Source organism: Mchenga conophoros, linkage group LG5 (assembly GCF_057382185.1).
Source record: "Mchenga conophoros isolate Kocher_MC1m ecotype Shallow Benthic linkage group LG5, M_conophoros_male_GT1.1, whole genome shotgun sequence".
NCBI lineage: Eukaryota > Metazoa > Chordata > Actinopteri > Cichliformes > Cichlidae > Mchenga > Mchenga conophoros.
The window spans coordinates 24,515,766-24,530,661 of NC_140530.1; the positions used below are offsets into that span (position 1 = coordinate 24,515,766).

Sequence of the window (14,896 nt, forward strand, 5' to 3'; positions counted from 1 at the left end):
TGTATGTCAACCCGACGTGGGCATGGCTTGGCAATGATGGCACATGTTGTTATTACATGGCTTGATTAAGGTACACATTAGGCTGACATTTGGGGCAAGAGCTGAAACTATTCTGGTCCAGCACAGGGTCAGCAGTGTGTTTGCAACTGGCCCGTGGCTGCACACAGCTTACACATGGCCCACATACCGCAAAGAATGACGGCCCTTTGGTGGACCAGATCAGGTTTGCCAGAGGTACTCCACGCATGGGCCAGCACAGGACCACCAGTGTGCCTGCAACTGGCCTTGTGCTGGGCCATGTGTGTGCCACCTCTGGCAAACCTGATCTGGGCCACCAAAGGGCCGTCATTCTTTGCGGTATGTGGGCCATGTGTAAGCACATTTGTGGGCCAGATCCAGGCCATACAAATTTTGCTATGTGGGTAGTGGGTGCTAGGAGCCATAGCCCTGCCCCCCAGGACATGAAGCAGGGATGGAGGAGCTCCGGGCCACGAGCAAGGATTACCACCAGAGGGGCAGTCACGTCAGCCACCTAGAAAAGAGCTGTGGAGTGCCTCGGATGGGGGTCACCCAGCAGCCAAGGTGCAGAAGTCACAGGGCCTGCAGCACTGAGGCTGCAGGCTCCACTGGCAGCCAGCTGTACCATATCAGACTGAGCCCTGGGCCCAGAGACCCAGGATCCAAGGGCCCTTCACACCCTAGAAGGGGCCCAACAGAGCCAGGAGGGCCAGTGTGCACCAAGCAGCCACAGGAGTGAGCCAGTATATACAAACAGGCACATACAAATACAAACATGCACACACATTTCCCCCCTCATGCGCACATGCACAAATACTCAGTACTCACCTGACATGGAGACACACAGAAGTGAACCCAGTACACACACTCACACTCCCCATACATACTCTATACTCCCAGGTCCAGGCACCACAATAGAGAACGGGGGTGTGTGAAGATCCCATACCTCACTCTACCTGCTCATATGTGGTGTTGATGCGTGCTGTTCTAAAATGCATTTAAAACAGGGGAGTGGCATGGGGCCGTTTGAAGTGAAGTGTTGCTTTGTTTGCTTGGTGTTGGTTAATTTGCTAGTATTTGTGTTCCCGTCATGTGTCCACCTGGTCTTAAGATGGAGATATTTTAAGTTGCTGTTTTTATTTGTGTTTAGTTCTAGTCATTTGACCTCTTTTATGGGCACTGTATTGCTAGTTTATTTAGTATATTTTTGCATTTTTAGGGGTAAATAAAGACCACTTTTTTCTAAATACTAAGTGTGTCCTCGTGCTTAACCAGCTCAGTTCCTCACACACTATGTCAACTATACAAAGCTTTGAGCAATTATAAAAGTGCACAAATGAAAGCAGAGTTTTAAGAGTTTTAACAAACAGCAATAGTGTTAATTTTGTCGCTGATGTGCAGAGAGGACAAAACAACTGTAAACTGATTTTGTTATTTTGGTGTTCATAGTCACACCAAACATGATGACTATTTTCAGTTTACAACATTTACAGGCAATCTAGAGGTTTTTACTCATGTATCTAGATTTTACTCAGTATTCAGAGTTGAGAATTCTTGATTACTCAAAGATGTACGATAACTGTTTCGTTTTTTTGAAACTGAGGCTGAAAATTCTGCACAAAGGTAGCTTATACATGATAATCTTCATATCTGGTTGCAGTGTTAGCTTTGTCTCTTCTGCAAAATTCAACATATACTCTCTGCTGTGTCTTCAGAAACAGCAAATATATATTCCACATATGTTTCATCTTAAGAGAGAATTCAGTAGGAAGTGTGTTCAAGGGACACTTCACAGCACAATCAGTGCACATATTTTTCCACTGCTTTGTAGGCTATTTATCTATCTAAGGTTATTTCATCATTATTTACTCAGTTTTGGAGATTGACACTGCAGAACTGTTTACCTTGAGAGCAACAAAGGTACAAAGTGTAGATAATGGAACAACTAACTGGCATTTGCCTTATGGTATTCAACTGGAAACTTTTCGCTTTCTAGAAGTCAATAAGCTACAAACGTGGCTGTGTGAGCTGTTTCAGGTAGGAATCATTTAGTCTTTCATGATGCAAATGCATCATGATCATGCAAATTGTTCATTGACCCATGTCAAGAGTTACAAGAGGCAAGTGCCACTGACAGGATTTACAATCATTGGTGTACCCTGAGATGTACTGTTACCTGTATGAGTGCTTTCTTTGTTCAATGGATGTAGAGCATTTTGGTAAAAAAAAAAAAAAGAAAGCCAGCAATATAAAACAGCTCACAGGGAAAAAAAATTTGATTCCTGAAAAGAGACATTGCTTTTTAATTTTAATTTGGGCGTTGTCTTCACACACTGAGGTCAAATTTGAAGTTGCACTGGGCTCAGTGCTTGAACCAATTCTTTTTACATTTTACGTGCTTCTCTCGGACAGTATCATTCAACATACATTTTGATTGCTATGCACATGTTACCCAGCTCCACCTATCCATGAAGCCAGAAAACACATAACAATTAGTCAAACTGCATGAATGTCTTGAAGACATAAAGACCTGCATGACTTCTAATTTCCTTCTTCTAAATTCAGATGAATCTGACGTTATTGCACTTGGCCCAAAAATCTCAATTAGGATTTGGTACAACCAAAGATAAAAACTTTGGTTGTAAGATTCAGATAATTATTTAATAAAAGTGAGACATTTTAAATGAGAATAAGAAAGAAAAGTATGTCTTCGTGCCCCCCTTTCCCTGTTAATGCCCTACCGGGCCCCCCTGGCAAAACTTTGCTAGACACGTCCCTGCACAGTTACCAACTGTCAGCTACTTAGAAAAGATCCTGGTGTTATTAGTCTCTCAGAAACAGTTCATAACTTCCCTTCAACTCATTCATGTCACCTAAAAGGTAAACCTGTTTCTCCATCACCTGTTCAGCTCTGATGATTCTACTGGTTTCATCTGCATGTTTCCCTCTCAGCAGATAACCAAACCGATATCATGACCAGCAGCTTTTACAGCTGTGGCTCCAGCAAACATCAGCTGATACTAGAAATTAATGTTAAATAAATTCTAGCAACAGCTGATGAAGCTTAAACGTGCTGCTGTTGTTTAACGCGACATCCGGCGGTTTCCTCTTTCTGGCGCAAAGTGGGAGATAAACAAACAAGAGAGAAAAGCCGATCAGCTGATCATTGATCAGTTTCATGGTTGAAGTAGCAACAGGAGAGGGAGGGGGAGAGAATGAGAGAAGAAGAGGCAGCTGCAGCGTAAAGACGCAGAAGAACTCCACCTTTGCGTCTTTTCCCATTCTAGCTGAACTCCGAGACAAACTGTGTTCCCTTTCTCCTCAAATGAAAAGCGTAACATTTTCTCTGAATACGAGACGATTCCGTTTTTCACAGGACGGTTGGCAACTCTACTAACTAGCCTTATGAATAAAATAAAGTTCACTATCAGTAACATCATAGCACCCACCCAGCTGTATAGAAACTCTGTCATGCTAGCTAGCACGCAGTACGAGTTATTGTAACTGACTGTAAAACGTCAGCACAACGAAAATAAACTAAACTTGGTTTATATCTGACCCAAATGGACTGCAGGTCATAACTTCCTACCTGAAGTTCAGTTCACCTGACACTCGGACCGGCAGCCACCCCGGGTCTCTCCTCCTCCTGTATATCCTGAGTTATTTTTACACATCGACCAGCATCTAGCCAATCCACCACTTTTCACTGTTTATACCGTTACAAAAAATAAAAAATAAAAATCATCGGCCCATAAAAACGAAATATCAGATCGGGCATACCGGACAAATAAATGCCCGGTATGCCTGATGGCCAGTCCAGCTATCGTCGTGCCACCAGGGGTTGCCGACCCCTGGTGTAGATAAACACACAATTTCTTATTTTTCCATTATCTCTTTAATGTCTGTGAGCAAGATGGGCAGACTGTGATCATTGGATCACAAGGGAAAGACATGGTCAGCAACAATGTTCTGGGGCTGTGGTGTTTAAATCATGCTCAGCTAGACAGGATGGATCCATGCTTTCATGCTGTTCAAAGTTTGACTCTACCATTAGAATATTGCAGCAGAAACTGAGACTCATCCAGCAAGGGAGTTTTTCTAATGTGTTTCCAATCTTTTTTTTTCTTTCGAATCCTCAGTTTCCTGTTCTTAGCTGACAGTGTGACACTGTGCGATCTTGGGTGTAGACCATCTGCTTCGTTGTTCAGTGAGTTCTACATTCAGAGATGCTCTTTTGCATACCTTTGATGTTGCTTATGTTTATGTTGTTCCTATTGTTTTCCCTTCAGCTTGAAGCAGACCTTCAATAAGGCATTTTCATACAGATAACTGCTATTCAGTAGATATTTTCTTATCAGACTTTTCTCTGTAAACTCTTGAGATGGTTAGGTGGGAAAATCCCATTAGATCAGCAGTTTCTGACATACTCAGATCAGCCTGTCTGGCATGTTTAAAGTCACTTAAGTCGCCTTTCTTTGCCATCCCAATGCTCAGTTTGAACATTTTAAATACAGCAGGTTGTCTTGACTATGGCTTGTGAGGTAGCTGCTTTAAGAAGTAGTTGAATAGGTGTACTTTTCAAAATGGCCAGTGAGTGAAACTAGCTTTGTCATCATATGTTACCAGTTGGGCTGTGTGTTAAAGAGAGACAAACAATGGGCAAAGTGAACAGTAAAGACAGCACAGTTTGTTATGTTTTATATCTTTAGTTTCCTGAACTCTTGAATGATTGGAATATAAACATATTAATTTTGGGTCGCCTTACCTACGAAAAGTTCATAAACGAACAGAGAGAGAGATAAAACAGGAGCGGGGGTTGTTTTTTTCAACATCCGTTTTTCAAGAAGCGAGTGTGTGGTTGTATCTTGTATCTTGCACTAATCAAGAATATGTGGATTTTCCATTTGCCATTTGAGTCCATATGCCATAATACAATGTCAATTTTTTCTGCCTAGACAAAACAAAGATACATAGTTAACTGTTTCCGATAGCTTAACCACAGTACCAATACCTTTTTTCCTGAACAAAGAAAAAAAGCCCAGAAAAAGGTTAATAAACATGCTAAAAATACCCTCAAAGCTGTATTTCAGTTTAAAAGATCTTTTTTTTCCATCATACTTTATATGGATCTAAAATATTTTTACCGGTTTTTGAGTTAGTAAAACATCTTATTACTTATGTACTGAATTGTACAGAATTTTTTTATTATCAATATTCAAGTTGTAGACATATAGGGTGAATTTTAAGTAAGATGGCTCTTTAAATTGTTGACTTACATAATTAATTTATCCAGTGTTAAAAAATTAGACACTATATTTAGTATCTTAGAATACCTGTTAGAAACTATGTTATGACTGACATGTCATAGATGTAAAATATGTGTTTCAATTTAAGTTTTTTTAAAAATAAATATTAATAAAACATTACAGGTTGTAGTAAGATAGACAGGATAGTCACCGAACTTATAAATTGTAACTGTTTTATCAGTAAAGTAGGTGAGCAGTCTGGGACAGCCCCATATAAAGAGCTTATGCAGGTGGCGTCTCTCTTTTGTCACATTCTTATGCTGTGTGTCACACAGGAAATAGTGGCATTTCTCAGCACTGAAGAACTGAATATGGCTATGCTCAAAGTCCTCATACTTTTTTTGATTTTTAACCAACATGTTACTGGTTTGACATGCAAAACAGGTAAAGTGTGCCTTTTATCATTTTACTCACTCTGTATAATGCTGTAAAATTCAGTTTTTCACTTTCTGAATTTTATTTTGAAAGTATAGTAATTACTGTAATTAAAATGTGTCCTTTCTTTGAACACTGTGAAATCCTTGAAGGTGAAAAAGTATCCCGTAATGGAAATAGATGTGAATCCTGCAAACGAGGCTCTTATCAGGATCATGAAAATACTTCAAAATCTTGTAAAGCATGTAGAACGTGTGACACTAGTAAGTGCTGAAGCTTTTGTAACTTATTAGAAAAACAGCTGCTATGTGAGCAGCTGATGATAAACCTGCTCTGTTAATGGAGACCAAACATGTAGTTCACACTCAAATTACGACATCAGGATTAAGAACATCCTTTGTTTATTTATTTATTGCAGATCATGGTAGTGACATTAAAGAGCATTGTACCACATTCAAAAACACAAAATGTGCGTGCCGTAAAGACTTTGTTCCATGGGACAGTGATTCTTCCAACTGCAAATGTGCTGAGGGATTTAAACGAATAGGAGGTACAAGACTGGATCATAATATTGGATCATTTACCATACACACTAAAGAAAATGTCTTTTTAAATCATCAATTCTTTTTTTCCTGCTAGGAGAATGTAAACGATGTGAAGAAGGATTTTTCATTACATCTCAAAACTCAGACTGTAAAAAATGGAAAGAGTACGTATTCTAGTGTTTTTAGTACTTTTATGATATATGATTAAAACAAATTTTCAACAGGGTCTGGACGTGACGCTTGTTGTTAACAGCTTTGTCATTTATCTTTCATTCTAGATGTAAATCAGGGGTGAAAATCAGTGGAACTGCATCGTCAGATGCCATCTGTAATGAGCCAAACAGTGATACTTACAGCACTACACTTCCCACATCAAACACAATTACTACTCTCCGAGGTTTAATAACTCAACGTCCACATGAGGGGGCCAAAACTCAGGGGATGGATACTACTACTACTCCACGAGTGGCCACTTCCACAAAGAAAGTGCTTCCAACTCCTCCTGTAGGCAACCACATTGGTAAGCCATCTTCCGATCATGCAACCTCAGATCAAAAGTAAAGCTAAGTTAACTTAGCAGGTTTATTTTGTCTTACCAGGTATGGCCCTCCTTATTTTCGGAATTGTCGGACTAGTTGTACTAACTGTTGTGACCTGCAAGCTGCACATCACTGACTGCTGGCACAAGCAAAAAACAGTACAACGTATGTGGCAAGTGATTCACACTTCAGACAATAAGAAAGGTCTTGGTGGTTTCATGTCGAGAAGTTGAATGAGAAAAGTGACGCACCAAAATTTGAAGCAACAGGCAACAACAGTTCACCTTCTTGCATCAAGATATATGCCCATACCCCCCCAGAAAATCTTTAATCATGTCAGAGATTTATTTCTTTATCATATTTTACCACTATTAGAAAAAATGGGCAATATTTCTTCACAAAATGCTGCACACACTCTGAGATTTGTGCTGTTTCAAATGGGAAATAGTTATTGTCAACAATATTATTGAATTAATTAACTAATTGGTAGTTAATTAAGCTTTTTGAAATAAAATATATATTTTTTGTTTACAGCAATGGACTCCTTGTGCCGCACGCCAGTTGAGGAAAGCTGTAATGAAAGCCAGACCCCGCTCAAGTCAGACTACATGGAACCTTGAAGTTAAACTTGTTATTTTTTTTCATTTAGGCATGAAATACACAGCTGAACCTTTGACTCAGGTAATCGTTATATCAGTATTTTTCCTTACAGTGTTGCTTTTGTATTAGAAATACATCATCAAACTATTTACTATATCTGTATTGTTACAGGTGTATTTTCAAGTCAATATTTGACTTTTGTTTGTTCTGTTTTAGTAGAATCGTGAATTATCACAAACATATTGCAAGCCTCTTACCTCACTTTTTAAACTGTGAAACAGCAAGTAGTAAACAATAGTTTTCACTACTTGAACTGTTGTAAATTGACCATAATATTATTTTTATTAATATTATTATGTTGCTCAAAGAAATCTGTATAATGTTAGTATTGATCAACATTTTCTATATGCAGATTTTTGCACAGTGACCTGAGCAATCATGCCACTAAATGCCTCTGTGAAATGTTTGTATATTCAATGTATGTATGTATGTATATATATATATATATATATATATATATATATATATATATATATATATATATATATATATATATATATATATGACATGACATAACTTAATGCGACTAACTGGGGCTTGTGACAAGCCTGAGAAATACCCAGTAAGACCAGTACAATCAATACCACTGATCCAGGATATATTATGAACTACTTTAATTTTTGCACGAAGTCTTTCTGCCCATTGTTTCTCAGTTTTTGATTACTCAGCTCTGTTCAAATTAGCAGGTCTGTGAAAACAAACATGCTTTCAGTGATGTGTGGGTTTGGCGGAGTTCCCCCCAGGCACCTAAATGTGGCTCTTTTTCCCCACTGAGACATACATCCTCTCATGTTTTCATTTTGGCCTTTGGAAAGACTGATGTTGTAAATGTGAGGACTTTCATGTTGTTTATACCTCATTGGAGATGTTTCTCGGATCACATAGTCAGAGGAGTTATGAAAGCGTCCTCATACTTCTCCTCACTTATGTTTTGCACCAGAAACCAGACACACACATTCATAAATTTCAGTTAATGCTTTGTCTGCCTGGTTGACTCTTTGTGAAGAACCGAATATAGAAAAAGCTACCGCACCCTAAATCTTCCCAAGGAAAGTGATTTAAATAAAGACAGAAGTATATCAAGTTTTCAGATCCATTATTTAAGTATAAACATGTATATAACAGTCCAACCTTAACTTAATATTAAAAATTTAGCATTTATTTAAGTATAACTCACAGGAAGTAAACATTCTTACTTAGTAAAGATGACTTTTTATTAGTTTGTGTACTATTAGGTATTAAATTAATCTTAATATATCTGTGAGTAGGCAACATTTTACTGTTGTAGCTGCTTTTTGTAAAACGCAAATATGACTTACAGAGAGTACACACATACTGGAAACCCTGCAGGTAGTTTGCTTTCAGTAAATGTCAGAGATGTAGGAAGTAGGTGTGTGGTTTCAAAGAAAAATACAGCACCTGAAACAACCTTTCGTCTGGTTTTGAAGTACAGCAGCTTGCATGCTATACTTCATGCTGTATGCTGTACATACAATATATGCCCTTTTGTTTTTATTATTATTTGTATTTGTTAGCTTTTTAACTCGGCAATCTCTATAATTCTATGTGTGCAAATTCTGGGAAACCGTACATGCTTTTCTGAGTAGGCATGTATTTGCATTTGCTTGACATTTAACCCTTATTGCAGCAAACTCATAGTAGCCTAATGTTTATGTTGGACTTTTTTTTCCTGAAATATAACATATATTATTCTGTTTTTTTGTTTTGGTGACAAGACAAAAAAGTGTTCTTTTTGTAAAAATGTATCTTGGCTTCTATATTCACTTTATTTTGATGCTATGTTTATAATGTAAGTAATGGTTTTTGTATTGTTTTGTATCTTTTTTACAATAGGAAGTATAAAATTAAATGATCTAAATAGATACAGCTGATCTACAGGTACTGAATTTGTACATCCTGTAATGTCAAAAACCCATTAACACATTAACTACACAGCGAACAGTTGATCTAATGTCACCCTGAGCTGTTAACCACTAGCAGACCCAAAGTGGGCTGCTTAGGTCAATGTCTTGATCACATTTTCTTTCATCTTGAACTTTTAGTGTGACGCCGACTGAAGTGACATAACTTAAGGACGACGTGAGCAGTTTCACATCACTTTTACTCCAGCCACAAAACACGTGTAGCTTTTTGACCTATATGTATAACATCAGTGGAGTTACATATACTCCTTAGCGAACAGCCTAAGAGAAGTAAATACTGTAACCGTGTCATTATTTTTGATTGAAGCCATGCCGTTTCTATTCATCTGCATCAAATGTTCCGACGGCACCATTCATAAAGTTTATCAGTTGGAAGGCTCTGTTACAGAACATGCTCCTTTCACCCACAAAGTAGGTGGCACTTCTGTGCTCTACTTGTGAAGGGGAATCCTGATTTCTACAGTGTCACTGCCGCCCTTTGTGGCTATATAGTGTGACGGTACTAGTAGCTACTGTCTACTGCGTAGTGAGCACGCATATGCTAACGTCACATCCTGAAGGTTTCGTACATTGAACCATGTGGTTTGGTCTGTCTGTCAATGACGGAAGTAAATGTCTGTAGTTTCTTTTTTTTATGATAGGAGGGCACACGTCATGTGGTTTAAGTAGGTGGCAGTTTTGCACAGGGGTGTCAGATATTAACCCTCTGATGCATGAATTATGAAAGCCTTCTCAAGATTTTTTTTCTTAAGTGCTTTTATTTTTCTAAGGACATGAAAAAAAATGTTCAACTCTTTTTTTCCAAAAATATGTTTTTTATTTTATAAAGTTATAGACTTGTCCACTCCAGTGACCAATATGCATCAGAGGGTTAATTAATTACTTCTTATGACTAAATTTGATCATTTCTGATGTACTCCCATAGCTTCTGCAAATATGGTCCGTCAAAACTTTAGTCAGGAAAAAAGTATTAAATTGATAGTCAGCGTGTTTACAAGGCCAGCTGAGAGAGACAGCCACGTCTCTGGACTGGGGTGGGGAAGCTAGAGTGTCAGGAGAAAACCCATTCAGGTGCTTTTTCTAAACCACAGTAACTACTGCAGCAGCATGATGCCTAATGTTAAACAAAGGGGAAAAAAATCCTCCGATTAGAGAAAGCCACATGTATGGCGCTTTGGCTTATTAATTACAATAAATGAAGTGGCTCATTTAACAAAATTTAAGCACCTTCTTGATTTGCCAGGAAACTCCCCGTCAACAAAAGCAACCTAAGGTACTGTCACTAAAAGGTCACAGAACGACAGTAAAATCTTCACATCATCATCCATTTGCACTGTGTGCTCCTGCAACATATACATGTAGGCTACAAAAATAACCCTGCAAAAAATCACACGCTTGTTTTTCTGTACATACCATGTACATCTTTAGTCATCCCTTACTTTTTTGAGTTCACTGAGGTCACCTTTGGGTTTCAGCAGGGATTATCATACTCACTCATTGTGGGCTGTGGGATTTCCAGGCACAAAACTATAAAATATTGTTATTGCTTCTGTTAGTTGCTTTGTATTATATATACAATTTAAATTAGTACACTTGTAAGAACATGTTGAACAATTCTAGAGGATCAGAAAAGTAAAAAATAGTTTTTTCCCGCCAAAATTTCCATATTATTACAGCGGTCCCTCGTTTATCACGGGAGTTACGTTCTAAAAATAACTCGCGATAGGTAAAATCCGCAAAGTAGCCAGCTTTATTTTTTTTTTACAATTATTATAGATGTTTTAAGGCTGTTTAACCCCTCACTACACACCTTATACACTTTTCTCAGACAGGCATGAACATTTTCACACTTTTCTCTATTGTTTAAACACTCTCAAAGTTCAAACCTTTGTAGAAAAATCAGTCCAGTATTATAGAATGAAACCAAAGATCAAACCTTGTTTTCAGGTCCAAAACATGGGAATAGAGCAGCTGCGAGATAATTCTACATTAATGAATCAATGGTACAGAAGTGGAGGAAGCAAGAAGAATGAGTTGAGTAAAGTTTGACTTATCTGACTGTTTTGTTTCGCTTAATGCGCCTTATAATCTGTAAAATACAGTAACTTCTACCTTCTTTTGGCATGTCCAGAAGTCCAACTTTCTGTGCGATGGTTAGCATCTTCCTCTGCCTTTTGGGTGCTACCGCAGGTGCCTTTGACGGTGCAAAACGTTTCATCGACATTGTGTTTGTTGGGGAGAAAACTTAGAAACATATAGTACAGCACATCAGAGTCACACTGCTAGCGATCGACGATTTATGTAAATTTGACAAGCTGAACGCATTCTGTACTGTACAGGAGACGTGGCACAGAGGATACTGATTGAAAATGGTCTACAGCCAATCAGGACACAGAACACAATGCACTGTAAAAAAAAAAAAAAAAAGCGTGCAAAATTGCACAAAAAATCCATTAAACAGCAAGGCTGCGAAAGGTGAACCGCATTATAGCGAGGGAGCACTGTATATACATTTTTCATCTGCTCCAACAATTATATGTAATGTGTGATCTTTTTCAAAAGTAAGTATAAGTGAACAAAAATGCAGAAATAAAAATGCAAACAGATACACATTACTTGCAAAGCAGAGAGTGCAAAGTTCATGTAAGAAAATGTAAAATTTACATATTTTGATAGTTAGACTCCAGTGAGAAGCAATATTACAGGGCAGAATCTGAGAAAAAGGGAGAAAATAGTGACTACAGCACCAGGCATATAAATACAGGTGAAGATGAGTGAGCAGATGGTTGTAGAATTTGCATAAGACCTTTACAGATGACCTTGAATGACAGACAGCCTGAAAGAGGGGGAGTGACAGCAAATAAAAAAAAAAAACAGAGAAAAGAGGCTGAGTGACTCATAGAAGACAGACAAGTAGGTGCTTGGACAACAAAAGAGTTTTGATTAACATACACTACCGGTCAAATCTTTTAGAACACCCCAATTTTTCCAGTTATTTAATGCAGTTCAAGTGATTCAAGTCCAATGATTAGCTTGAAATGATAAAAAAAAAGGTAAGTGATGAACTGGCAGAGATAAGAAAAAAGAGTAAGGTTACCCAAAACTGAAAAACAATGTGCATTTCAGAATTATACAAAAAGGCCTTTTTGTGTTTTCAGGGAACACAAAATGGGTTAACTGCTGTTCTGCAGCAATGGAGGTTGATCAAGCCTTGAAAGCTGGTGCTACTAATTCCTACAGGTGTTCCAAATGCATGATAGCAGTGTTGGAACACAATGTGGTACCATACCCTCATGAGCATCAGCAGAACAGTATTGTACTGCAGAAAGTAGTGTGTTGTTACAAAAATGGCGAGAAAAAGGCAATTAACAATAGAAGAGAGACAGACCGTCATGACACTTTAAGCGTCAGTGAGTACTGTTTCCTTTACTAAAAAAAGGCACTCAGAAATTGGGCCAAACTCTGACAGGAAGAGGTCTAGCAGACCCCAAACCACAACTGAATCAGAGAACAAGCTTCTGAGAGTTACTGATAGGCAGCTCATACGATAACAGCCTCAAGCACGGATTAATATTGGTCGCAGTCAGAGATGTGTATGTGTTACTGCAATCCGATTACTTTTTCCAAGTAACGAGTAAAGTAAGGGATTACTATTGCAAAAAAGTAATTCGATTACTGTTACTTTCCTGTAAGCACACTGCATGACTGCGTTACTAAACTGTGATTTTGTTTGTGAGAGCGTCTCATGACAATGATGCATGAGCGTGCGACGTCCGTGGTAGCACCAGACGTATGTAGAGCAACTATAATATGGAGTGTTGGAGAGAGTACGACCATGCGGCGTTTAAAGCTTGGAAGTACTGACATTACTTTGTGTTTGATTCTGTAAAAGGCGACAAAAACATTAGCGTCTACTGTAGACTCAGCGTGGGAACAAACTTTTTTCTACTTCAAATCTGAGACAGTACCTATCACGCTGGCATGGGAATGTGAAATTCACAGAGAAACCCCTGTATCCCCCACTGACATTACCACTGTGGCACAGGGCAAACCTCCACCCGTCCCACTCCTGCTAGACAGGTGAAAAAAGATTTAAGAACAACAGGACTTGGTAGAAAATAGGTTTAAATGTTAAACAAATTTTTTCCAGTCAGAGAATGTTGCATATACTTTTAAAAAGTAATTAAGTAAGAAAGTAACTAAATACTTTTGAAAATAAGTGATCAGTAAAGTAACGGGATTACTTTTTTGGAGAAGTAATCAGTAAGTAGTTTCTAATAACTATTTTCAAGTAACTTGACCAAAACTGGTTGTAGTAAGCAAGTCTCAGTTTCAACTGTGAAGACTTCGAGCTGCAGGTTTGACAGGATGAGTTGCAACAAGAAAGCGTCAGAATAAGACAAAAAGAGGCTTGACTGGGCCATGAAACGCCACCATTGGACTGCTGAAGATGGGAAGAAGGTATCATGGACTGATGAATCAAAATTTGAAATCTTCAGTTCATCAAGCAGGATCTTTGTATGCCGTCAAGTAGGTGAAAGGATGGTTGCACAGTGTGTAGCATCAACTGTCAAAGATGGACGAGGAAGTGTGATGGCCTGTGGCTGTTTTGCTGGATACTGGGTTGGTGACTTGTACAGAGTGAGAGGCACCCTGAACCAAAACTGGAAACATTGGGGCATTCTAAAAATGTTGACAGGTAATGTATATTTGAAGTTTAAATCGTTAAATTCAATAACCATTGTGCTGGAATGACCAGTTAAAGCTGGGTTAAAGTGGAAGATATGAAGTGCAGATCACTTAAGTCAGCGGTCCCCAACCCCCGGGCCTCGGACCGGTACTGGTCCGTGAGTCGTTTGGTACCGGGCAGTGAGAGTTGAGGCTCAGGTGTGAAATGTATGGTTTTCAGGGTCGTTATCAGTTTTCAGCGTTATTTTGTTATCGTTTTTATCGTTAACTCGGTTTTCCTGGGTCTTTTCACGTGTGTTATGAATAAATCTTCTTTTTTTCAGTACCAGTACTAGTTTTATTTTGTTGTATTTATCCGCGACACCTTAAAGGCCGGTCCGTGAAAATATATACCCACAGACAGCAATCTGAGGTTTCAGCCTCTGATGTTAAGTGGCAGACCTTCATAGGCTTCTAGTCTACAAGCCATACCATTGTATGGCTTTGCATAGAACTAAAGACCCATACATCTTATCCAGTAAAATGTATTACCATTAGATAAATACTATAGGGAAAAAAAACTATATATAAAAACTAATAATAAATAAGCAAAATTAATGAACACCTTTGGAGAGAAAGCACAAAGGAAAGCAACAAAGCTCTGTACTTTATACCTATAAAGCCAAGTATATAGTTTTCGTGAGTTATTATTTTTTGTAAAGATTTCTACATCATCATCATCTTTTCTACAACATCAGTGTGATCCCCCCCCCCCCCCCCCCAAAAAAAAACAAAAAACAAAACCTAAAGGGAAACTTTATATGTGCACAATCAGCATAGTG

General features: G+C 38.4%; 1 protein-coding gene across 2 annotated transcripts; it reads left to right on the forward strand.

Moving 5' to 3' along the window:
* Positions 1 to 1,942: 1,942 nt before the first annotated feature.
* Positions 1,943 to 7,836, forward strand: LOC146574631 (tumor necrosis factor receptor superfamily member 4-like). Of its 2 annotated transcripts, XM_085275588.1 has the most exons (9): positions 1,943 to 2,055; positions 4,158 to 4,225; positions 5,600 to 5,708; positions 5,852 to 5,962; positions 6,118 to 6,249; positions 6,339 to 6,408; positions 6,523 to 6,764; positions 6,844 to 6,948; positions 7,318 to 7,836. In XM_085275588.1, the coding sequence occupies exons 3-9, from the start codon at positions 5,636 to 5,638 to the stop codon at positions 7,401 to 7,403; spliced, it is 819 nt and encodes a 272-aa protein (XP_085131714.1). In that variant the 5' UTR covers positions 1,943 to 2,055; positions 4,158 to 4,225; positions 5,600 to 5,635; the 3' UTR covers positions 7,404 to 7,836. The 2 variants fall into 2 exon arrangements, with proteins under 2 accessions (XP_085131714.1, XP_085131713.1); XM_085275587.1 differs by lacking the exons at positions 1,943 to 2,055; positions 4,158 to 4,225 and having other exon boundaries at positions 5,516 to 5,708.
* Positions 7,837 to 14,896: the final 7,060 nt, after the last annotated feature.

Bases quoted from the DNA above. Each gene is read 5' to 3' on its own strand.
- LOC146574631 (XM_085275587.1), top strand. From the start codon at position 5,549: ATGCAGGTGGCGTCTCTCTTTTGTCACATTCTTATGCTGTGTGTCACA. The intron at 6,250-6,338 runs GTACAAGACTGG...TTTTCCTGCTAG, and splicing joins GGGATTTAAACGAATAGGAG to GAGAATGTAAACGATGTGAA. The intron at 6,949-7,317 runs GTATGTGGCAAG...TTTTGTTTACAG, and splicing joins CAAGCAAAAAACAGTACAAC to CAATGGACTCCTTGTGCCGC.